At 42.4% G+C, this 26622-nt stretch overlaps 1 protein-coding gene across 4 annotated transcripts in view; it reads left to right on the top strand.

Annotated features, from left to right (window-relative positions):
• LOC133413262 (ERC protein 2-like) overlaps positions 1 to 26622 on the top strand; it is a 135420-nt gene that overhangs the window by 45263 nt on the left and 63535 nt on the right. For 2 of the 4 annotated variants that reach the window (XM_061697410.1, XM_061697401.1), the window contains exons 10-11: positions 6743 to 6836; positions 17771 to 17931. In XM_061697410.1, coding sequence (XP_061553394.1) covers positions 6743 to 6836; positions 17771 to 17931 — 255 coding nt within the window. Of the gene's footprint in view, positions 1 to 1600; positions 2485 to 6742; positions 6837 to 17770; positions 17932 to 26622 lie in introns of those variants that run through there. The other 2 variants (XM_061697429.1, XM_061697420.1) reach the window with 2 other exon arrangements.

Raw genomic sequence — 26622 nt, 5'->3', positions numbered from 1 at the left:
TTATGCAATGGGATTGACATGGTGTGGCTTTGTACTGAAATGAGTTTGTCGTTCTAGTCGAATGTTAATGGTCCTACATTTTGAATGTTTTTGTGCACATTTGTGTGTCAAAGTTTGGAAAAACAAAGAAGCAAAGAAGAGAGAAGTTTTTATGGTGCTGAATCGCTTCGTCTCTGACTGGTTTAATAGAACCTCGGTGTGCATGGGCTGGATTCAACAATGTTTCCTGTCTTATTTATTAGCCGTTTTAAAGACTCTCCAATTTGGTGTGGAAACTAAATCAGCCTCTTACTAAATCAGCCTCTGTGGGAACCCAGGAAGATCAAATGTAATGAATATAGTAGCTGTCGCAGAGTGTGTGTGTGTGTGTGTGTGTGTGTTGCGCGCTTCGAGCTCAAGCTCCACATGTATCGGCTGTGTGTATGCAGCCATCAGCCCCGAAGTACGTTTGTATTTTGTCTGCATGCAGTTCAAGTTCGCAGCCTCTTCTGGCTCTGCATAGTTGGGAATTCCGAACTGAGAGTCGCTGGAGGGTTATTGGAGGGAATCCACTGCGTCCATAGATATCGTTTCTCGTTCTCAGAGCAAGTACCATTTATTGAGTTTGAAGAGAAGAAGAAGACATGGAAAAGTCTAGCAAGGAGGTTTTATTTACAAAAAAAAAAACAAGGAAAAAAACTGATTGTTTTTTATTTTGTGACCTCCTCTGTATTTTGTAACAACAGTGTTGTCATCTAGTTGCACCTTTTTTTAAAAATAGATTTTAAAAAGTTTTTTTTTTTTTTTTTTTTTTTAAATGTGTTTACTTCGTATAGGATGGCATTTTCATAACTAATAACTACTTCTTTTACACAGAGAAAAGAAATGACACAGAGAAAATTAAGCACAATTTCAGAAAGGAGCCCAAGAAAAAAACAAACACAAACAAAAACAAAATATTATGCATGACTCCTACAACATTACATTGGAGTCGGGTTTTATATGGGACAGTATAACTCTAATTCATCATCAGTTCATACTAATTATTTTTACCCTTACTTATTATTTTATTTTTATTTATTTTTTAAATTTTTTTATCCCAGGGTAGTTGATACTTTATAATGCAGCTTTTGTATTTGTTTATTCTTAAGTCTTCATTTAAAATGAGAAAACCTGAGAGAGAGAGAGAGAGAGAGAGAGAGAGAGAGAGAGAGAGAGAGAGAGAGAGAGAGAGAGAGTGTGTGTGTGTGTGTGTGCGTGTGTGTGTGCTACAGCAGTTTCCCAACTTTTATTGGGCCAAGGCACCCGTATTACAAAAGCAAAATCTCACCGCACACCAGCAAAAAAAAGTCACATGAGATTGAATAATTGAATAACAATAATCTTGTCTCAAGTTACTCGCAAATTTACTTCCTCGGTGTGAAATCCTGCCGTTTAATTGGACACAAATCTGATAATACACTCGCAAGAAGCCATGACTTTTTCTTTTCTTTGAACGGCAACATTTGGATACCGCAGTTTATTGTCGCCTACCTTCTGCCAACTAATGGAAGCGCATTCATTTGTTCTGCCTGTCACTGTGCACAAATGTATATTTGTTATGAATCTATCTGAATTTTAGGACAAATTCTGTGAAATTGGATCGTTTCACACAGCACCCATGATGATCTCTCATGCACACTAATTTGCCAGAGCTCCCTGGAATGGAATCACTGTGCGACAGAATGTTACTGTGCAGACGTGGGCGGCGGAATGTTTCTGTGTGAGTGTCTGAAGATGACAAAACAATTTTTCCGGGGAGATGAGGCGAAACAGGTGATATGAAACCTTCGCAACCAACTGACAGAGCAACAAAGAAAGCTGACAATGGATAATGCCGTTTTAGATCTCACTGTGACATTTTCGTCGGGATAATCTTGAGTTTATATTTCTTTTAATGCTAACTTTATATGGTAACAATTTATACTTCACAAATATAGCACATTTTAAGGTAGCGGGCGAGATACCAAATGGGAACCGTCAGATGGTTTGTTTCACAAATCTGGGAAAAGCCCCGAGAAACGATGTTGTTTTACTCATGTGGTTTTGATCATTCCTGTATGGTCCTGTACGGGGACGTAACTTTGGAAAATAAATCTTCCTCCCAGTGTGACCATATCCCATTTAGTGACATGGTAAGCACTCTGGTATGTAAGGGAGACTTTACTCTATGCATGTGCATATACAGTAATTGCCTTAGTGCCATTTTCAGTGTGCATTTCTTGTTGCCAGACTTATTCATAGACCATCCCCCAAGACACATTCGGATAGATTTGGAGCCTAACTCATAGAATTTTCAGATGTTGAAATCATCGAGCTTTTGCAAATATGCAAGGGCATTATAGTGCATACTAAAAGACTCATCGTTTCTTGCTTTTGGCGGACAATATGTTGAAGCACAGTGTTAAACAACACTCTTGAAGTCGTTTTTGGCTTTTCCCAGTTTCACCAGTCGTACTGTACATGTAACGGCAAATGTCAAATGGTATTTTGACTGTGATAAGATGTATAAGCACTATAAACAATCTATAAATAATAAACAATCTTGTCCTGTTTGGATCTTTCAGCACTGCATCAAGACAAATGCCTCAGATAAAACTTCAATGTTGACCCAACTGCCTCACTCTAAACCTTCTGAGTTCCTGTTCCCTCCCCTCCTTTTCACGCTTTGTGCAGTATTTTATTTATTTATTTTATTTTTATTTCACGGAAAGAAAAATGTATGTAATTCAGATTGTATCTACTTTTTTTTTTTTTACCCCCCACAAACCGATCATCTTAGTCATAACCTGCTGTTTGTCTACCTAAAATCGGAGGCTTTAGTTCCCCTTTGTTGTTTATTTAAAAAAAAAAAAACAGTATAAAGAGAGAGACTAATTTTGCTGTCTGAACATCTTATTCCTACTAACCTTTAATATTAGTCCAATTTAAGTGTAAGTTTCTGTTTGCCTGTTGATGTTTTTGTCAGAAAAACTCTCAACCCATCATCTTTAAATGTTCAGGAATGATTGTCCTTCAATATCGATGATGTAGTTTTTGGCCTACTGAATGAGTATATATAGTATTGTATATTACGATCAGATTAAAACTTTCTATTCACTGGCCTTCAGGATGTTGAATTGCACGTGACGCACACTACAAAATGTAAATGTCTTTTCAGCAACAACTGTCCTTTTAGTGCCTTAAATAACGTTCACAGAATTTCTGCACATTTATACAATATACACAGTCCCTGCACATTACAAATGTTTTGTCACTCAGTGGGACACAAACCTTGTGGAACTTGGAATCTTAAAATTGTGGCTTAATGATTTTAGTAATTGTCAATCATTGATAATTATCTCAGTAGTTCACAATTTTCTTGCCAACCTAAAAAGCATTTGAGACCAATAAAAGAAATTTCAATGACACGTATGGGAAAAGATTGATGGGAAAATATGCGTAAAAAAAAGATAAAAACACAGTTGCTCGCGGAGCCAGGAATAAATTGGAGCTGCTTGTCTTGGAACGTGGATGTGTCGAGTGCTCCAGGTGGAAGAACCACAAGGATGTGAAAAATGACTTACAAATGTATCAGATTTCATGCACAGTGCATTTCTCCACTCTCTTTCCACCAACTCTGTCTATCATAGAAATCTTACTGCACCAAAACACTGTCCTCCCGATCACGTTTTCGTGCGTGCACATGCAGCCCCGATATTCTTATTCACACTTTTATACCCCATCAACCTTGCCCGGATACTTTGATGGAACTGTATTCGCAATCAAAGGAGACCAGCATGTCTGCTGGTTTACACACCTGCGCCGGTAGCCGTGTGAGAGCTGATATGCCCTCATGGCCCAGCGACTTTTCAGTGGTCATGCGTCTGAGCTTGTACAAACACACACAGAAACATTGCAGTAGAAACCGATTCCTCCCCTCAACTCCTCTAGATGAGGGTTTAGGCTACATATATTTCATGACTTGCAACAGAATTAAAGGAGATACTGGTATAAATGTGTTATTGTCATGGAAAGTACATGGAGTAGGATTCAAATCCAAGACTCGGAGACAAAAGATAGTTGCAAAAAATACACCGGTCCTCTTCGGATTCTCGTTTTTGCTGAGGAACTTTCTTTTCCTTCTCTATCCGAGCGAGATGACCGGGAGTACTTAGAGGAAAGGTTGTTCAAACCAAAAATGCTCAGGAAAGGTGCCTCAATGAAATCTTTCACCCACTTTTTAGCATTGCTCACTCTTACCAACTTTTCTGAAAAGAAAGGAGATGCGTTACCCACAATCCTTCATGGCAGCAAAACTTAAAGCAACAGACCACTGACAAAGTTTACCAACTGTGTGAAAGCACAAAAGAGTTTCAGGCTTACAAAAATAAATCCATAAATAAATAAAATAAAAACTTTTATTAGCAAATAGTATAAAACAGTATATGTAAACAAATACTGTTCGCTTCTGTTTACAAAACAGGAGCAATGTGAACATAAAAAAAGCTTCTATAATTGTAAGACTAACATTACTATCCACACAGAAAAAAAACCCTCTGTAAACACAAAATATTATCAACAATTACAAAAATGTTTGAGGGATATAACTTTGAGTGAGCTAGAAAAAGGACAGAAAAAGAAAAGAAAGCGTGCTACAGATACTCGCAACCATGACGGTTAGGAAAAGTGGAGTCGAATTCATTTCAAACAGTTCTGTCCTTTCCTATGTTCGAAAGGAAGCATCTTTTCATCTCTTCTTGACCTGATGAAGATTCCACAAAGGTTAGGGAAAGGTGGTATAAAGGTTAGGAGATTTGACTTCACAAAAAAGGTCCACCGTTTAGCTGCAACAGTATCCAAAAACTAGTCAAAGTCAATAATTAAATGTGGTCAAAGCTTACTATGAGTCAGCGACGAGAACAAGGATTGCTGGAAGGCGACGACAAGGTCCGACAATGAACTTGCGACGCGACAGGATGACACACACAGTTAAATACGAGAGGTAATCGGGGATAATGAGGTGCAGGTGAGGAAGGCAGATTAAGGAGCAGGTGAGCATCAGACAGGGAGGAGGGGAAGGACACAACAGGGTAGATCTCATTTCTCTTAATTGCAACGTTCAAATTTTTCTACATTCATCCAGAATGACACTTGTGAGATCAGAGAGCCTGGCTCAGAATCGCTGCAGTACTTCATCCCAAGGTATTTAATGGGGTTGAGGTGACAGCGCTGAAGTCCTTGTAAATCGAACACATCCAACTGTCACGGGGCGAGTGTGGTTTAGGACCCAAATGCAGCACACCAGGAAAGTTGGAAAATATTTTAATAATCAACCTGAGATCAACAAGTCAAATCAAATTCAACATTCAGTGTAGTTAAGGGCAGTCACTTCCCACGTCACAGTCGAGAGGGTCAGGCTTTGAAGATAGGTTGGCCTTGACCCAGATGATCAATGGTGTGTAATCCACAGATACCATAAAATGCTCAAATTTCACTGTTTTATTCCACGATTCGCAGAGAGCAGAAGAGGGAAAACGGGGAACTCACACTGAATTGACCTTGTAGCAGAATCACGCAGACATAGCAGAGCTCGAGGTCATAACAGAAGACTGGTCCAACAGCCACAGGAACAGGCAACCTTGAGAAGTACTGGTCATGGACGGGAAGTAGAGTGGATTCACGGGGTCTTACACGGAAGATCGTGCGACACTATGATAACGATTGGCTCGTCATCCAGGCCTTAAATAGGGAGGTGACACTGATTCTGCCCAGTCGCACATGATTGGCTGACAGATTGGCTGGCTAGTGGAAGGTGATTGGCTGACGTGACAGAAGAAATTGCACACTGTGACACCAACAATACTTTGGTGTGAATGACGAAAGAACTGCCACGGAACAGAACAGGGCTTTCCTTACAAAGCTGGAAATTCTCTTTCCAGAATGCATCTCGACTAACTAAATTTGCTTTCGGTCTGCATGCAGTGAATTTGTGCAGTGTGCGCGTGCGTGCCCGGTGCGTGTGTGTGTTAAATGTTTATCATCATTTTTTATTTAGGCATATTTAAATGAATTGCTCGCCGACATCACTCACATGTTTAGCACACACAAACAACATTTTGGGGGAAATGACAGCAAATATTTGCCCACATGTGGGGGCAGCTTGTAGCTCTGACCCAAAATAAACACACCAGCATGGATGTGGAATAATAATGTGGCACGTTTTAGCAGCTGCTTGCTCACAGCTTGTTTACAGTGCCACAGAGTTCTCTTGCGCTAATTTGTCACTGTCAGCTTTCTTGCGTTTTCACGTTTTACCCCTCAAAATAGAGAGAGTGCGAAACTTGTACATTTTAACAATCTTGACACTACCTTTTTACTTATTGAAATGAAAGTCTAAACCTTGAATAAATACCTGATTGAATGAAATAAATAAACACAGGCCTGCTGAACTCGAAAGGCAATTAACAAATTTGGTCTCATCACCCTAATTTTTCATTGGAACTGTCCTGAGGAGGGAGTTGAGGCATCTGTCGGCGCGCGTACTTCCTGTCTGTGTGCTTTGCAGTTGACAGACTTACGCCGTCACTCATCTCATCTGCCACGGGTCACACACTTGTTTTGTTTTTGTACAATTCTGTATCACTCATGTTAAAAATCACACTATCAAGGATCACTAATTAATTGGTTATTAATTACCTTTACCTTTTTTTTTTTTTTTTTTTTTTTTTTTATAAATCTTAAGGCAAATCAAGTCCCCTCATATCCAAAAGCAAATGGTGCCTGGTGAAAAAAGGAAAGATGCCCAGCCTGATGGACATCCACACTCTTTATCGCAGGTTTGAAATTATCCATTTATAATTGTCTGTGTGTGTGTGAGAATGAGGAAAATCAATATTAATTAAAAAATATACAAGTGTATATATAAAGTACTTATTATGACAAAAGTGGGATTCAAAGCTGTGTTTTTGTTTTGTTTTTTTGTCCATGGGTACTACCTGCACACTTTACCGTGTTGCGTTTATCATCTTTGTTTAATGAAATTGTCTTTGCGGTAAGATTGTTCGGCCAACCCCTATCTTGCTCACTTTTCACCTCTGCCGTTCTACAATTATCTCTGCACTGGCGAGGAACAAAACATGCCCCCGAGGGTAAACACAAACACACTGGGCAGCGCCTCCATCTTCCCGCTCCCCGTCCATGCAGGAAAGTTTATGTGGGATGAAGAGATAGCATCTCTCCGCTTCATCGTCTCCATCGCATTACGCTGCAGTAGGCCAACACAAAGAAAACACACTTCGGAAATGTTCACTTTAAGCTCTCAAAGTGGCCTCTTATTACTTTTTTACCATAAGAGAGAGAGAGAAATCTACCACACCTCCCTCCATCTCTACCCCGGTATTTCGCAATTTTCTTCTCCCCGTAGTCTGTACACCTGACTAAATTATACAGTCATACAAATTAAACATTTTATATACACCACACATATACTTAATATCAATGAAACCATTAAAATAAAATAATATATATAGTTATTTTTTGGTTCTTATCCTTTGGATCATGCTGTGTGTGGATTTACATGCAGTGTATGCTTTTACTACTAATAAAAGGTTAGTGATATTTGGCTTTCGGGTGAACTTTTACCATGAACGTAAAATGCACTATGACCTTTACAGGTGAACTTAATTTGACCTTCTTCAACTGTTGTCACTACTTTTTGCACAAGTTGCAAAATTCACCACGTGTCTTTGATCCATGGATCGATATACACATTTCCAACTTCTATGCCTTTCTGTGACTCTTTCAGTCTCTCTGTATCCAGTAACTAGTTGTTGGTCTTATGATTTGAAAATGTGAGCAGCATGTAGAAGAGTTGTTGAACTATCAGTTGTAATGAAACCAGGACATTGGATTTACTCTGCATGTGTATTCAAAAGTTTAGGGAAGGTCAAATTAAGTTCACCTATAAAGTGTTAATTTCACCCAAAAGCCGAATATCCCAAACTTTTTTTGTGAGTCATGTGTATGTATTTCTGTGTGTGTGTCTGGGGTGCACAGCTGCTGGAAGATTTGCATTTTCTCACTCCTTCTGGTTTATCGTAATGATTATAATCCCTCCATCCCAGCAGAAAGGGTCAGACTCGATAATAACCTTTCCTCGGGGACCTGGGTGATGACTGGTGCTGTAGAGCCAATTATCCCTCCATTTCTTCTTTCCCCCCCCCCTATGCACACCCATTTTTGCCTTCTCTATGCATCCTTGAAAGACAGCGTTAGTCTCTCGTTGAGAATAAAAGTCACATAACACGCAAAGGATGTACATGTATTCAAATTGACGGACTAGCCTTCTGGTAGGGTTTCGCTCAGGGTCCCGGCAGCGGCACCATCGCAGTAGGGGGTTGGGCGGGTAGGGTCGATTCCTATAAATGTGTGTGTGCGCATATCTCAGTTGGGCGGGATCAGAGCAGCACTTGTTGATTCTGTTGCATCGAATTACTGGCCGTCTGTCACGTCCAATTACAGCGCTGGAGGGCTGATGCACACAGCCTCCCTCTGTGTATGTGCGCAGGGGTTCGTCGCTCACCTCCAGCTGCGTGGCGCTGACGTGACGAGCAACAAGTTTCCGCTTGTGATTTGCCCGGCTTGGCACCGTTCTCGTCACCCGCAGGGAGAATCCCATTGCTGCTGTCAGTATCACCCTATGACTTATTTACTTCATTTGGGTGTCCTATGATTTGAGTCCTCGGAATCCCCGTATTGCGATGTGGTGTTTATAAGCGGTTTTAAAGCCTGTGACCCCATATTACATCGGTCAAGTGAGGCTATTGGTTTCAAAATATTTGTGAGTATATTGCAACAAGCACGCGGCCACCGACTGAAGTTTGAGCTGACCTTGTCTCCGTTGCCCATGTGGCCCAAAGATTACTGCACACCGATTCTGCAGCGTGAACGTGTGAACTGGAAGGCGAGTCCCACACCGACCCCGAAATGAAAGCGTCCGAGGGAAGCTGTGGGTTTATTATTTCACTTCAGTGTTTTCTTTCACAGTTCCATCAGCCAATGTGGAGAGTGATCCTTTTCCTACTCAACATGGGTGTTGTAGAGGCCACACACAAACACACACACACACACAGAACATACACGCTTGCCTGCTCCGCATGTGAAAATGCACACTCACATTTTCATCGTCATATGGAAGTCCGCAAAGCTCATAACATTTATCATATTTGGACTTTTTCATTTCTCTTACGAATTTAGCTGTGTTACCTTACAGTAACAATCATTTAATCATGGGCTTATACAGTATAAGAAAGTGTGGAGTATTTTAAAATACTCTCCTCATCATCAGGTTACTTCCAAACCTTTGAAAATAAAATCCTCTTGCCCCTCAGCTTCCACCGGGATGCCATGCAGGAGACAGTTGAGAGGATAGGGGATTTGGAGAAGACCTTGAGGGAGAGCAATGAACACTTCTGCACATAGGGAAGTGCTCTGGGCTCAAGAGGAGACTGCCCGCGTTCGGGCCCGGAGACAGGTGGACCTGATATCTCCCGCGCACACTCATTCATGTCTTAGAGGGCTGCAGAACTTGTTCAAAGCAGCCCAAAGAGTATGAGGTACACCCTCCGGTGGCTAACGTGTGTAACTGGAGGCAAGATGGGGTTAAATCATTCAATCATTACTCCAATAATGTGACGCTCCAGACACATTATTCCAAATAAGGCATCATTAAGGTTTGCATCCTGAAAGACTTTGCATGTGTAGAGTTTATTCGCTTGTCATTAAAATTAATGAGACAACGCAAGACACAAGTATTGGGACATTCACTCTTCTGGAAAGACTTTCCACAAGAGTTGGAGTGTGTCTGTGTACCTTTTTTTTTTAATTTTTAAATTAATTTATTTATTCATTTATTGATTTATTTTTTTACATTCATCCAGAAGAACTGTTGTGAGGTCATGGGTTTTGTACATGCATGTGGGCCTTCATTGATCTCTTAGCTCATCCCAAAAGTTCATACACAACAAACTCACTGAATCATGCCTCTAAGCTTTTGCTTTTTTTTTTTTCCACTTTTGGGTAGTCACACTGGGACGGTAAAGGCCCTGGAAGCATAATTTGTTTTGAAAAACCTTTGGTATGAAGAAGAACCATGGGGAATTAAGAATCCAGAACCCAAATGTATTCTTCAATTTATTAAGCGATGACTTCCCAGGACTTCTGTCTTTGTAATGTAGTTTCAGATTTTAAGCCTGCGTGTTCTGCAGTCTTTGTGATTGATGGCTGGTAGGTTGGTACGTGCCTTAAGTGTGTTTCGCAGATGTGTCTGCATTACTGTGTGTCTGCTGGTAAGTTAAGAAACGAGTGTGTTTCCCCCTTGCATGTGTGTGTGTGTGTGTGTGTTTGCATTTGAATGAGAATGGCCTTACATTAGCTATGTGTCATAAGAAAGACGGGAGCCACCAGCGGTTTCAACTACAACATTTCTGCGGCAGAGTTTAATACATCCTCACTCACACACAGAGAAATACAAATACTGACAGAGGAATATAAAAGAAAAGTGTGGGCAGAAAAAAAAGGAGGTTGAACTCAGTTTACGAAACCTCAGTGTTATTCATACTCCTTTCATTCTTAATTTCCAATCTGTATTTGTGACACCAGGCCATGAATGATTCCAGTAACATAATATAAGTTTATTCACGTCAGCAAGCAGTTACAGCATTACACACATCAGCACCATGATGTATCAAAGTCTACCACACAACATGGGAAAAGAGGAACCAAGTAAAAAAGTTAACATAGTGTAGGATAAAGAAACAATTAAAGGCCCTTCTAAATTTGACACACAATAGAGAAGTATGGTTAACAACCCTGCCATATTTGTCTTAACAACCCTGTTAGTATATAAAATGAGTCTAAAAAAAATAATATAACATCCAGTCGTTATCTCTGCTCTCAAACCTTGCGGATGTGTCTGCTGAATGCTTGAAACTTGAAAAAATACTACTTTGTTTAACACCTTTCTTTTGCCTCCACATCTCAAGTTCAAGCCTCAAACCTTCTTCTTTTCCTTTCGGCTTGTCCCTTTCAGGGTCGCCACACCGCATCATCCTTTTCCATGTAAGTCTCCCGCATCCTCCTCTCGAACACCAACTGCCCTCATGTCTTCCCTCACGACATCCATCAACCTTCTCTTTGGTCTTCCTCTCGCTCTCTTGCCTGGCAGCTCCATCCTCATCATCCTTCTACCAATATATTCACTATTTCTCCTCTGGACGTGTCCAAAGCATCAAAGTCTGCTCTCTCTAACTTTGTCTCCAAAACATCAAACTTCGGCTGTCCCTCTGATGAGCTCATTTCTAATTTTATCCAACCTGGTCACTCCGAGAGCGAACCTCAACATCTTCATTTCCGCCACCTCCAGCTCTGCTTCCTGCTGTCTCTTCAGTGCCACCGTCTCTAATCCGTCCATCATGGCTGGCCTAACCACTGTTTTATAAACTTTTCCCTTCATCCGAGCACAGACTCATCTGTCACATGACACACCTGACACCTTCCTCCACCCGTTCCAACCTGCTTGGACCCGTTTCTTCACTTCCTGACCACACTCACCATTGCTCTGGACGGTTGACCCCAAGTATATAAAGTCCTCCCCCCTTGCTATCTCTTCTCTGTAGCCTCACTCTTCCCCCACCAGCCCTCTCATTCATGCACATATATTCTGTCTTACTTCGGCTAATCTTCATTCCTCTGCTTTCCAGTGCATGCCTCCATCTTTCTAACTGTTCCTCCACCTGCTCCCTGCTTTCACTGCAGATCACAATGTCATCTGAAAACATCATGGTCCATGGGGATTCCAGTCTAACCTCCTCTGTCAGCCTTTCCATCACCACTGCAAACAGGAAGGGGCTCAGGTCTGATCCCTGATACAGTCCCACATCCACCTTAAATTCGTCTGTCACACCTACCGCACACCTCACCACTGTTCTGCTGCCCTCGTACATGTCCTGTATTATTCTAACATACTTCTCTGCCACTCCAGACCTCCGCATGTAGTACCACAGTTCTTCTCTGGGTACTCTGTCGTAGGCTTTCTCTCGATCTACAAAGACACAATGTAGCGCCTTCTGACCTTCTCTGTACTTTTCCATCAACATCCGCAAGGCAACTAATGAATCTGTGGTACTCTTTCTAGGCATGAAACCATACTGTTGCTCGCAAACACTCACTTCTGTCCTGAGTCTAGCCTCCACTACTCTTTCCCATAACTTCATTGTGTGGCTCATCAACTTTATTCCTCTATAGTTCTCACAACTCTGCACATAACCCTTGTTCTTAAAAATAGGCACCAGCACACTTTTCCTCCATTCCTCAGCCATCTTCTCACGCAGTCCTCTCAGTGGCCCACTTCTTCTTAGCTAACCTTTTTCCTTGTATGATTTCCTGTACTGTGAGGTTCCACCACCAAGTCTCCTTCTCTCCTTTCCTGCCAGAAGATACACCAAGTACTCTCCTGCCTGCCTCTCTGATCACCTTGGCTGCAGTGGTCCAGTCTTCTGGAAGCTCCTCCCGTCCACCGAGAGCTTCTCTCACCTCTTCCCGAAAAGCTGCACAACACTCGTCCTGTCTCAGCTTCCACCACATGGTTCTCTGCTATGCCTTTGTCTTCCTAATCTTCCTCCCCACCACCAGAGTCATCTTACACACCACCATCCTATGCTGTCTAGCCACACTGTCCCCTACCACTACCTTACAGTCGGTAACCTCCTTCAGATTACATCGTCTGCACAAGATGTAATCCACCTGCGTGCTTCTACCTCCGCTCTTGTAGGTCACCCTATGTTCCTGCCTCTTCTGGAAAAAAAGTGTTCATTCCAGCCATTTGCATCCTTTTTACAAAGTCTACCACCATCTGTCCCTCCAAGTTCCTTTCCTGGATGCCGTACTTATTTCCTTCACCAACCTGTCCATTACAATCTGCACTGCGCCAATCATGACTCTTTCTCTGTCTGGGATGCTCAGAACTATTTCGTCTCGCTTCTTCCAGAATTTCTCTTTCACCTCTAGGTCACATCCTACCTGTGGGGCATAGCCACTAATCACATTACACATAACACCCTCAATTTCAAATTTCAGCCTCATCACTCGATCTGATACTCTTTTCACCTCCAAGACATTCTAAGGCAACTCTTCTTTTCAAATAACCCCGACTCCATTTCTCTTCCCATCTACACCATGGTAAAATAATTTAAACCCTGCCCCTAAACTTCTAGCCTTACTGCCTTTCCACCTGGTCTCCTGGACACACAATATATCAACCTTTCTCCTAATCATCATGTCAACCACCTCCCGAGATTTTCCTGTCATAGTCCCAACATTCAAAGTCCCCACATTCAGTTCTAGGCTCTGTGCTTTCCTCTTCTCTTTCTGCCGAAGAACCCGCTTTCCACCTCTTCTTCTTCTTCTTCGACTTTGACCCTCAGTAGCTGAATTCAACGGTGCCCTGAAGTTTAGAAATTCAGCTCTTGTGGGTCAAAGTGGCGGACGTTGTTAACCCGGGCCACGACCGATCCGGTATGGAATTCTTTGGATGAACGCTCAAATTTGTTTAGCAAAGTTTTAAGCCGGATGCCCTTCCTGACGCAACCCTCTGCATTTATCCGGGCTTGGGACCGGCCTACAGTTTGCACTGGCTTGTGCCCCCCATAGGGCTGCATTAAGTTCAAGCCTCAAATATATCCGCTTAAAACTGCCGGTGGCTGGAATACATCCCACTGGGTCGTTGCAAGGCTTTTCATGCCGCCATGAGAGGCACTAGCCACCAGCTAGCTCGAGAGCTACCAGGTAATAATTAAGTAACTCGCAATTGCACCAAGTAACCACTAATGCGAACAAACTGCAACTGCAAACTGGCGGGGGGAGTTTATGTCGGACGCCTTGCATCGTCGCATCGTATAGCCATGCCCAAAATAATAATAATTAGGATAACTGGAAAGCTAACACTTCAGTACTACTTGGAATTAGTCTTTTGCACAGGTTTTCAGCAATTTTCTTTATATAATGTAATTTAATGTATTTCGAAACAACTATCTGCATTTACTTTAAAGGGTCTTTAATACTTTACTGACAAGGACATCAATCACAGTCAGTAGGTTCAACGCAAAACAGAATTACATGGACAGTAATTCAATTTCTAAAAGCCTCTTGAAGATGAAGAGAGATCGGCGGGTTTGAGGTGAGCATCAAGCTAGTTTCAAATCTGTGGACCATAAAACTTCTTGGCTTGGAGTTTTAAGCATTCACTTTTTTTCCCAGCAATAAATAATATATTTATCTTCAGCTCACAAAGTTTGGAATTTACTTGTTAATTTTTGGTACATTTTACATGCATTTTGATAGATGTTGATTTTTTTTTTCTTTCTTTTTTTTTCTATTTCATTATTATTATTAATCAGTTTATTTGAAAGGGGACAATACAATTTCATAAAACACATAAAGTACACATGGTTAAAAAAGCCAGAATTGGCCAGAAGGCTAGTTTTCATCTGTAGTCCCCTGGCCATGATGTAAAAAAGCAGTGAAATACATCTACAAGACAATATAATACAGGATACATAATTAAACTATACTATTAAGAGAGAATAAAACCACACATTTTTTGATCATAACAAAAAAAAACAACATAACATACTTGTCTTTTAGTGTTGGCAGCTATAGGTGTTAACTAGCCACGTTTTCAGTTTTTTTGTGAAGGCCTTGTATGTTGTAAGCAGTTTAACCTCCTCAGGTACTATTATACTACTACTATTTCCAGTCTCTGTGTGTACAACTAGTGTTTAGCAAGCAAGCTTTAGTGACAGGTGGGAACGAAATGTATAAATATGGTGGTGGGTCTTTTCACACGCACCAAGGCATTTTTTCCCCCCCCCCTGTGAACTGCGGAACGCCTCCCCAAAAAATCGGGCCCCTACATGCAGAGAACATACTGAGCCATTGTGCTGTCACGCTGGTGAATGGACTTGATGCATACTGAGCCAGAATCTAGCAGTCATGCTGTCTCCCCAACAAAAGGTAACCATTTGGCTCAGGGCTCCAGCTGCTCTGTGCCCATGATGCTCTGTGCTCGCTGCTGTCAACGCATTGAACACTGCGAGCCAACATGACGTCATGCACGCAAGACGGAGGCTGCATGTGAACATAAGCATGCAGTTCCACCGTTGTCAGTCTGCCACCCGTGGCCCAGACTAAGGAGGGGGAAGAAAAAAAAAAAAAAAAAAAACCTCTCCGTATTGAGTCAGTAAAACATCACCTGATCTTGGCACCATTCCTGGCGTTCTCTCATTTGCCCCCCTTGAAATGTTCTTTCTTCTCCTCTGTGTCTCAAAGTAATCAGTCTCATGAGATGTAATGCGCTGAAAGTCTTCCATCAGCCTGACTGGCTAAAATGGAGCGTGGTAATGTTCTGGGTCGCTTTTCTTCACACCCTCAATGTAGTCTCGGTCCGTCCCCTGCCGCCATCGTCCCGAGCCTCCTTCTCAGCCAGCTCTCTTCTCAACTCGTTTCGCCCAATTATCTCCACTCTTTTCTTTCTGCCTTTGTCCCACTATCTGTCCAAATCTCTTGCACCCCACACTCCCCCCTGTGGCATTTGAACCCGCCCTTTGAACCAGCGACACCGATGAAAATGGACAAGGGGGATTTGGCCCTTACCTCTGAGCCCTCAATCAGCTTAGCCAGTCTTAGTAAGCCTTAGCCAGGCTGTGAGTCTTTCCCTTGAAGTTGAGCTAAATTAGCACGCACAGGCTCGCCGCTAAGCTGATCAGGGCCCTAATTTCACTAAAATGCATTGTATTCCTTATTAATGATGTGATTGTGACACGCGGGCTAGTCTGGGTGGTGGACCAGTGTGGGGCTGACAGATCCATGTGTGATGTAGGTGACCCTTGGCTTTCATAATGGAGAGTTTAGCTTTTCAAACAAAAACATCAAACAATGAAAATCATTCCAAGCCATCCATTTATCAATGCCCCCACTTCTCATGTGCTGTCAGACTTTGATTCGTGATGTTAGACATTTTGATATGTTGTTTTCTGGGTGAACTAGCTGTTGGACTGTTGTGAGGTTAAATGTTGTTGCCAGGGATGTTGGGTCGATTTAGTTTTATAGCGATGCTTCAGTACGTTTCCAGGCTACTATGAATCAAAATTGCATTTCAAAGTACTGTACTCTGCAATGTTAATCCCCTCTACTCTCGCGAGCGTGTGATCTGCATGAACAGCGAGCAGACTGTCTGACATCTGCGAAACACACCTACAGAACAGGCGGAGATGGAGAGCGTCCTGAAAATGTGCGAACGATTTGGCCCCATCATAAAAGAGGCCCACTCCTTCTTTTATGCCCCACCCCATGGAGTGCGTTCCACTTCTTTCATTTCTATTTCCCTTTCTTTATGTTAGATCCAACAATAATTTGTCTTATCTGGGAAAGCCACAATTGAAAAAAGATGAATTGTTCTAGTTTTACAATGGCGTCGTGGTACTACGGCGGTGCATCCTTTTGTGAAGCGCTTGCTGTCACACAATTACATACTTCCTGTGTTCGGATAATGATGCCCTAAGGTCACATCCTGTCTGTCAGACGCTCAGGTGGGACAAGTGGGCCTGAATGGTTGGAGGGCATGCATGTTCATTGATCTCACCTGCTATCAACTAGACAAACACTCCAGCGTGTAAAAAAAAAAATAAAAAATTAGCAAGCCAAAGGGAGAGGAGGAGAGAAAAGACTAGCTGCTACCGCAACAGACGGCGGTCATTTGACCTCCCCCATTTTCAAGCAGCCATACATTCCATTCATTCATTTCGCCTAAATTTATCCTTTTTACACAAGCCACAACATTGTCAGTTACACCCGCACAATCTAAGAAGAGCCAATACAACATCTGTATTGAAAAGTCTTATGAAAAGCAATGTTGCGTAGGTTAGATTGAGCAGATATTCATTTAACTGTCAGCACGTTATTGTGAGCTGCATTGAATCATTCGGAGATGTGTTTCTATTCAGTCTCGGTACCTTATTTAGTGACATGTATGTATAACTATGTCTTTTTATTTGTACTTCTTTACCCCTGTTAAATTTTGATACGTTTATGGATCCCACTATACCGTACAGGTGTACTTAATGTTGTAGCTGATCAGTGTATACATAGCAGGGTTTCAAACTCAAACTCAGTTTTGGGGCCACATACAGGCTAATTAGATATCAAGTGGGCCGGACCAGTAAAACCATAGCATATGTCATACAATTTTCCCCTTACTTTTAATGCAAAGCTATACAAGTACATTTTTTTTATAGTTTTATGATTTTACAAAACAACCTCAGATTTCTTCAGAATTTTTTGCTTCAATTTTAGCATCTACGTTTTGATACCTGATCACGTTTTAATACCTGATCACAGTGACTGTATTCAAAGGCACAAAATGTTGAGTCACAGGTATTTGGAACCAAAAAATATAGTATTGCACTTCAAATGAATTCAATTTATGAAGATTTAGAAATTATTTGCACCCCATTTTCTACATAAGCATAATAATTATCAAAATTACACCCAACCCCAAATGTATTTTTTTCACTTGCAAATTCATCCTGCGAGCCGGATTGAACCCCCTCGCGGGCCGGCTTTGGCCCGCCGGCCTTGTGTTTGACACCTGTGTATATGAAATAGACATAAACAATCAGGCACTGTCTATTACCAAAGTATGTTTCCCCTTGATTAGCTGGAAGAGCTGATTGGGGCCCTGGAGAAGACACGACAGGAACTGGACGCGACAAAGTTGCATCTGGCCTCCACTCAGCAGACCTTGCACGAGCGAGACGGACATCTCAGCAGCCTGCGGCAGGAAAGACGCAAACAGCTGGAGGAGATTCTGGAAATGAAGTTAGTTTCACTCTACCCACTCTACCTTCCTATCTACCTAGCTATCTACCTTCCTTCCTTCCTTCCTTCCTTCCTTAAATGCATGGATTGAATTAATAAGTGTGTCATCAACATTTGCGGCTGTATGCCTGCTGATTTAAAGTGAGCGTTGGGGTACACTGTGGTCACTGATTATTATAATTTTTTATTTTTTATATTAATGTCAACCTGATGAAAACCTTTGGTAGGGGTTCCCCCCAGCTTTTATTTGTCCAAATTCACTCAATGAAATTTCAGGCGTGTCTATCATGAGCAGACCCACAACCGAGTCTCAAAAACCCATGACCTGAAACACACAGGATGGCTGTCATTTTTGTCCATTTTATGGTCATTTGAACCATTTCAAAGTGTCCTTCAAAGTTGCCTGAAAGATTTTGTCTGATTGCGACTGAATCTGAACCTCCTAGAAAGCTGGATGACATGAAATTGCGAACAATTTTAGTTTACATTAGTGTGTGTTGGGGGGGGGGCATAGTACGGCAGCAAAGGTTGAGCGCACGTATAGAGAACTCAAATACAAGGTCAGAGTCAGGCCAAACGTTTTGCATCTGATGAAAGCTCCGATTTCCTGCCAACTCTGTGCCTCCTTCTGGCACAATCTAGCAAATTTTACACATCCCAAAGGGGCATGGCAACTTTAATTGACCTTGCTTTTTGGACCTGGGCACAGTCATGCTGGAGCAAAAAGGGCTTTCCCCAAGTTGGATGTAAGATGAAATGATAAAGCAATATATATGCATATGAGTCCCCCATGGATATCGCATGAAGATTTAGTCGGATCAGTTGTTGCTTTCGTGCGTTTGAGTACAGGTGCTGCAGCTTCAGCTTAGAGAGAGCAGCTGTAATAAAGTGTGATGCTTATGTGTTTAACAAAAAAAAAAAAAAGAAAATGAAAAAAAAAAACGTATAACTGGATGTGTTTCAGTGTATGACTGTGTGAGTGAATTCAGTGATGTGTCAGTGGAGGAACTGCATATGCGTTTGTTTTGACGTCTCTGGTGGAAGGTGCATGTTGCTGAAAATATAGCCGTCAGAAAAGTAACATAAACACCAACACCCAGTGTCAGACAATGACATCACACATAATCATTGGAACCTTTAATTCCATTGTCTTGCAAAGAGAATGTGTGCATATAAACGGATGGAAACACGTATATGGTATAAACTATCATCCTATCGGTTCCACTTTCCCCCATCTAAGCAGTGGTTTCCAGCAGGACACAGTCACAAGCTGTGTCTCTTTTTTAGATGTGAAAATGCAAACACAGAACATTTGCTTGGCAATTGAATTACTCTTGTAGAGTCTGCTGGCGCTAGTCTTAAATCATTCTTCTATTAGCATTACAGCCATATTTGAGGAAGAATATCAGTGTGATGGTTGGGTGACACAAATATCAAAATGACATATGCCGACGTAAGTCTACACTCACAAAAGGTGATGGAGGGGGCACGGAGGCCATGATTGTGTGTGTGTGTGTGTGTGTGTGTGTGTGTGTGTGCGGTCTGCTCTACATATGCAACGCAGTGTGCATGAGGAGGTCAGAAGCATCGGTTTTGGGTCACCGACGATGAGGATTAGAAGACCATTGATCTGCGAGTGGAGCGAAGCTTTGTGAGACTCACTGGCATCTTAAGGTGCCTCGGACATACGAATGCCGAATTAGCACACATGCTTGCATATGATCACTCTCTCCTCTAGATAAATGCATACACACAGCCAAACACTCACAGACCATTTTCCCACAGCACAGCTCTGGTTCAAGTTAGCGCAGACACAAGCAAACGGGACCGAGAGGCTACAGAATGTGAAGTAATGGGAGAATGTGAGATGGAGGGAGGTCCTTGCAGCAGAGAAGGCTGCAATCCAATTCGGTCTGCACACATTGAACCATTTAAATCTTAGAAATCAGGAGAAAAGTTTGTGTGCGCGCGTGTGTGCGCCAAGTTTCTCTTTCTTTCAATTGTAGTGTGGCATTTGTTTAAATGGGGAAAAAAATTGAAAATGACCAGCTGTAGCAAACAATGTGACAATGTTTTAAAATGTGTGTGTGTGTGTGTGTGTGGGGCGGGGGTGAGTGCCAGAGCAAAAGCCTCCTGGTTATTCAGTGTTGAAAAGTATTTTTAAAAGTAATAATTCGACTAATCGATCAAAGAGCTTTTGATTTGTCTCTTTCAGATGTAGATTTACAAATATCAAAATTATACGCCAGGTTCATTTCAATGTCAGTCAGACTGGAGTTTCAGTAGTCACACACGCACTCTAGAACTCGTAATTAAATGCATCGAGAGCCGGCGTGCCCAACTACGTGGCGGCGGCGGCGGCGGCGGCGGCCGAGTGGATCATTTGGTACCAGGCAGCAGAGAAAGTAGGATGAAAAGTGATTTGATTTATTTTTTTTGGCTCATTTGTATGCAGCACATCTGCAGACTATTTTATTTCAAAAAACTGACCGCTTCCTTCCGTAGGTCTTTCCCGCACCTCACTTGTCTCGCGAAGAGAAGTGGCAGAAGTTTGAAGCATGACGCGATGCGTTGTACTGTTTACATCAAAGAGGAGATTTGTTAGAAGTAGTAATGTTTTTGCTTGAACATTTGAAAGATGAGGCATCTATCACACTTACATTTGTCAAAAGACAGAATAATTACAAGAGAGGCAGAAGATGATTTAGGGAGGGAATAGTAAATGATAGAAAAAAAGATGGTAGATTTAGGGAGTGATTGATTGAGAGGGTGGTTGATGAGGAAAAGAAGTAAGGGAATGATGGAAGGAGTGAAAGAAGAAAGGGCAGAGAAAAACAAGGAGTGGAGCTGCAAATGACATGAGAGCAAGCCGTGTTTGGTGTTTCTGTAAGCCACCATGTACCGCTATACCAATAAACATTCCACGGCGGCAAACTTTGGAACAGCACTTTGAGTGATTTCTTCAGCACCGGTTAGCAGATCAAGGAGGAGTGGTGAGATTTTTGCAATCCTCTTTGGCAGACCTTGACGATTATTACTATCCAAAAGTTTCACTCGCATCTAATCACAAAAAAAAAAGAAAAGATAATCGTCATTATCTACAATATTAGAACTGCCAACTGTCATTCAATACAATCAAAACTTCTGCCTTTGCAAAGATCATTAATGCTCAGTTTTGAATGACACTGTCCATCGTTATGATTGTGATTTAGGTTTGCCATGGGGTACAACTGGATGTGCTTCTAATTGTTTGCTTGCTTATTCAGCAGAAGACAAAATATTAGAAATGACATCCTGGACTAGATTCTTACTTTTAGATTAGGCAGGTGTAACCAATTGTGTTTGACTGGCACTCTAAAAAAAAAAAAAAGTGTTTTATTGTCTTAACAATAAAGTTACACTGCTCAAAATCTTTCAAAGAACAAATAACCAATTCAGGTTTCCAAAGAAATCATGGAATCAGTCTGAAAAACCAAAATGTACTCCGAACTTTTCACTCATTAAAGAAGACACTTTAAGCCTCTACTGTATAACAGCTGGACATCTGTTTACTAAAAAAAAAAAAAAAAATGTTCAGTCTTAAGCCAAGTCTTACCGTTCCCTAAATCCCAACGTCACGTACCGTAATTGATGTTCACTCCTTTGTCCATCAAGTTTCCTCCTGTGACCTTTCGTTGGCAAGTCTGAGCAAACAAGCAAGCATGGCATAATGAAGCTTGGAGCAATAGCAACGTTATGACTTTCAAATCCCCGATGTAGACATCCTGTCTCTGTAAAGCCATCGCCGTGGTTACGGCAGCAAAACACTCAAGAGTCCAGCTGTAGCGGCAAGGTCATGTCCCCGCTCACTGATCTGTCTGAAGGGCCTAGACGCTCTCACTCCAGACTCAAGTACGCCATGAAAACATGGAAAAAGTGCGCATATTTTACAATGCACACCCATAGACGTTTGCTGTTTTACTGTTCAACAATACAGCAGCATTGTGCTCACATTTCTTCTTTTCCTTTGGGCTTGTCCCTTTAGGGGTCGCCACAGCGCGTCATCCTTTTCCCCGCATCCTCCTCTAGAAACACCAACTGCCCTCATGTCTTCCTTCACGACATCCATCAACCTTCTCTTTGGTCTTCCTCTAGCTCTCTTGCCCGTGTTCTTAAAAATGGGCACCACCACAGTTTTCCTCCATTCCTCAGGCATCTTTTCACACGCTAGAATTCTATTGAACAAGCTGGTCAAAAACTCCACAGCCACCTCTCCTAGATGCTTCCATACCTCCACAGGAATGTCATCAGGACCAACTGCCTTTCCATTTTTCATCCTCTTTAATGCCTTTCTAACTTCCCCCTTACTAATCATTTCCACTTCCTGGTCCACCACACTTGCCTCTTCTACTCTCTCATTTTCCTCATTCATCAACTCCTCGAAGTATTCTTTCCATCTATCTAGCACACTACTGGAACCAGTCAACATATTTCCATCTCTATCCTTAATCACCCTAACCTGCTGCACATCCTTCCCATCTCTATCCCTCTGTCTGGCCAACCTGTATAGATCCTTTTCTCCTTCTTTAGTGTCCAAGCTGGCATACATGTCATCATATGCCTCTTGTTTGGCCTTTGCCACCTCTACCTCTGCCCTATGTCACATCTCAATGTATTCCTTTCGCCTCTCCTCGGTCATCTCAGTGTCCCACTTCTTCTTAGCTAACCTTTTCCCTTGTATGAGTTCCTGTATTGTGAGGTTCCACCACCAAGTCTCCTTCTCTCCTTTTCTGCCAGAAGATACACCAAGTACTTCTCACGCAGTCCTCTCAGTGTCCCACTTCTTCTTAGCTAACCTTTTTCCTTGTATGATTTCCTGTACTGTGAGGTTCCACCACCAAGTCTCCTTCTCTCCTTTCCTGCCAGAAGATACACCAAGTACTCTCCTGCCTGCTTCTCTGATCACTTTGGCTGCAGTGGTCCAGTCTTCTGGAAGCTCCTCCTGTCCACCGAGAGCCTGTCTCACCTCTTCCCGAAAAGCTGCACAACACTCGTCAGCTTCCACCACATGGTTCTCTGCTCTGCCTTTGTCTTCCTAATCTTCCTCCCCACCACCAGTGTCATCTTACACACCACCATCCTATGCGGTCTAGCCACACTCTCCCCTACCACTACCTTACAGTTGGTAACCTCCTTCAGATTACATCATCTGCACAAGATGTAATCCACCTGCGTGCTTCTACCTCCGCTCTTGTAGGTCACCCTATGTTCGTGCCTCTTCTGGAAAAAAGTGTTCACTACAGCCATTTGCATCCTTGTTGCAAAGTCTACCACCATCTGTCCCTCCAAGTTCCTTTCCTGGATGCCGTACTTACCCATCACTTCTTCATCACCCCTATTACCTTCACCAACATGTCCAGTACAATCTGCACCAATTACGACTCTCTCTCTGTCTGGGATGCTCAGAACTACTTCGTCTAGCTCCTTCCAGAATTTCTCTTTTACCTCTAGGTCACATCCTACCTGTGGGGCATAGCCACTAATCCGTTACCGTTATCCGTTGTTAACCCGGGCCACGACCGATCCGGAATGGAATTCTTTGGATGAACGCTCATATTTGTTTGACAAAGTTTTAAGCCAGATGCCCTTCCTGACGCAACCCTCTGCATTTATCCGGGCTTGGGATCGGCCTACAGTTTGCACTGGCTTGTGGCCCCCATCGGGCTGCATTAGCATTGTGCTCACATATGTGATTGTGAAATTAGTCACCTTCAAAAGATCTTGCATACAGTACACAGACAAGAACGCGCACAGTCGACGCTTTGTGCGAGCGATTAGACGCTCACTTACCGACGCACGCGTGCACAAGTATGGTGTTCAAAAAAGTGCGATTGTTGTGTTAAGGCAACGATGAGACATTGAAGGTGGCTGAAAGGGATTCTCTGTGTTGCAGTGATGAGGTGGAGCTGACCACACATCACCTTCCTCTTCCTGAACAGGTTTGTGTGCGTGTTACCTCGTGGGAACTCGGGGCCATTCATCATGTCTGTCTGTGCTCCGGTGCCCTCTGACACCCGTGTTTACCTTCGACATGTGTGTCGGCTGTCAGCTTGCTGGCTGTGTTATTATGTCAGGGGACGGCTCCGCCCTACTTGACTACCTCCTCCGTTTGGTCAGTGGGGGAGCCAGATCAACATAGGAGTTTTAGAGATAAATGGAAAGAGAAAAGAGAGATTAAGATGGGGGGGGGGGGGTAAGTGGGCTGAAAGAAGAATATATACTGTATACCAGCTAGGTCTTTGAAAACAATATAGTATATTTGAGTGGTTAACACATTTACTAGGTTACCACCGAGTGCAAAGTTTATACGGTGGCTTGTGTCATACTAGAGCGGCTCCAACTACTGGAGACAAATTCCTTGTGTATTTTTGACATACGTGGCAAATGCAGATGATTCTGATTCTGTCAGGCCGTTCATTTGGTACCTGGGCCTCCAATGGGGACATGCCCAAATTAATCAAACTCTTTATATCACTAAATCACATCACAATTCTAGAAACCATCTGTAGTGTACTATTCAAAAACCCAATATAATAGCCAACAGTCTAGAGCAGTTCAGAATTGATATTTATGATATCACGTGATGAACCCCCCCCCCCCCCCCCCCAAAAAAAAAAGAAAGTAAATAAATACATCATACTCACCAGAGATGCTTGATTTTTAAATCCATTAATGTGTTGAGATTTGCTAGCTGAAGTTGGGTTGAACCCGTTTTGTTCTGTCCAACCAATTAGACGACTGGAAATGCTGACTGTCATCGAGGGCCAGCCTGTTGGCACTGCGAGGACGAATTTGAAATCTGATTGGTTTAAAACACTGTTTGGGCTACGCTTACATCAATCAGCACCACTCATTCTGAGGCCCTGCGGCAAATTAGATTGACATGGCAGCACATAGATAGAGGCTAAAATCTGATTGGACAAAATATAGAACATTTACTACACATACAGGAAGCAGTGCAGCCAAGAGAAACACTTCAAAATGAAGAGAATAGACTGTTGGGAATAGGTTAATACACTTTCATGAAACATATATATGAATTTTGGTTGGAAATGTAGCCCAGTGCTTCTGTTAATGTTTCGGCCAGCAGAGAAGACCTTGCTCGCGCTGACCATTCACCACTGGCTTGAGACCACTGCAACCCCAAATGAGTGGGATGCTAACCTACCTACCTTCTGATTTTCATTTCAATGTTTGATATTTATGGCCAAGTGTTTTTCATACAAATATTTGGGTGTTGTTTTGCCTTTTCTACAGTATTAGCACAAGTCAGCGATAGGTTACGGCGTGTTCCGACTTCCGTACAACTTTGGGTTATGTCGCAGCTGTAGGGACGGAGGTCGTAAATCAAGGACCCCCTTTACATAGTTTTGCATAAAATCATAAGTATATGATTCCAGCGAATTGTACCATGGCTTCTATAACTTTAATTTACGGTCACTAGTAGTGATTGCACAATATTGGAATCGAAAGAATGTATGGTTGAGCGTCTGAATAAACATCTCCTCAATACAATGTGATTAGTTGTTGCTTTGAAGAAACTGCTTACAATGTGTCGTCACAAGTGTTTAGTTAGTTATAGACATAAATGAAATCGTTTTTCCAGGGGCAATAATAAATAAATCATGTCCATTTTGGAGGCTAAAGTAGAGAAGATTTGAAACACACGTGACAGGCATAGCAAAAGATAGAGGGGCCCCATCAAAAGTGGTACTTGGGACGATACTGCAGAAGCAAGTACCAAATAGTGAGAATCAAGTATGTATGATGGTCTCTCCTGTCTTTTACTTCATTGACTTGTGTGACACTGACCTGATACTTTCAGTATAAACTTCTTTCCTCTTTGTTTGCCACTCCCTCAGCCTGCTGCTCTATCTTTTGACGGGTGGAAGAAGGCCTGGAATTTATCACACGTACCTAATAATTACTATCCCAGGATATGGTCCCGAGGAAGTAGGGAAGTAGGTGCACTAGCTCTGCTAATTAGTGTCCCTTGCAAATGCACAAATACACACAAACACACACTCTCACACAAAAAGCTAATAAGTGTCATTTGGCTGGCGTACAAGTCTCCAGTTGGCTTAATCTGATTGGCTTTTGGGAGACTAACACCCCCGCGTTTGTGTGGTTGTATAAATCTCAGGGCTAATTGACTGAAAGCCTCGTGTTCGTGTGTGCACATGAGCGCGCGATTGATTAGGCAGTCCCTGCAGCCATAAAGAGCCCGCTCAGGACGCAGCACCCAGAGGTGACCAGTGATAGCCTCCTAAACTACAGTCCAGCCCTCGGGGTCACTGATGGAATGAGGAGAAGGAAGTTGGTGGGGGTGGGGGTCGGGGGTCTGTCACAGTAGGAGGGGATATACACTGGGATTATTTGACTTTGATACAGCTGGGTGTGTAACGTTATAGAATGTGCTGAGTTGTAAAATAGCAATTTAAAATGGTGGCTGAGAGGAATGCCTTCATGGTTTACCATAATGGGCATGTAAAATGTTTCTGTGCCCATGCAAAGTGAGCCAGTTGGAGCTTACTGGCACATATTCACACACTGTAAACACCTCTTACACTCTGTGGTTTGTATACAGGCACACACACACACTCACTCACGCACGCACACGCAAACACACTCACACACGCACACACACACACC

This window comes from Phycodurus eques, chromosome 1, assembly GCF_024500275.1.
Source record: "Phycodurus eques isolate BA_2022a chromosome 1, UOR_Pequ_1.1, whole genome shotgun sequence".
Classification (NCBI taxonomy): Eukaryota; Metazoa; Chordata; class Actinopteri; order Syngnathiformes; family Syngnathidae; genus Phycodurus; species Phycodurus eques.
This window is presented reverse-complemented; position numbering and strand designations above follow the sequence as displayed.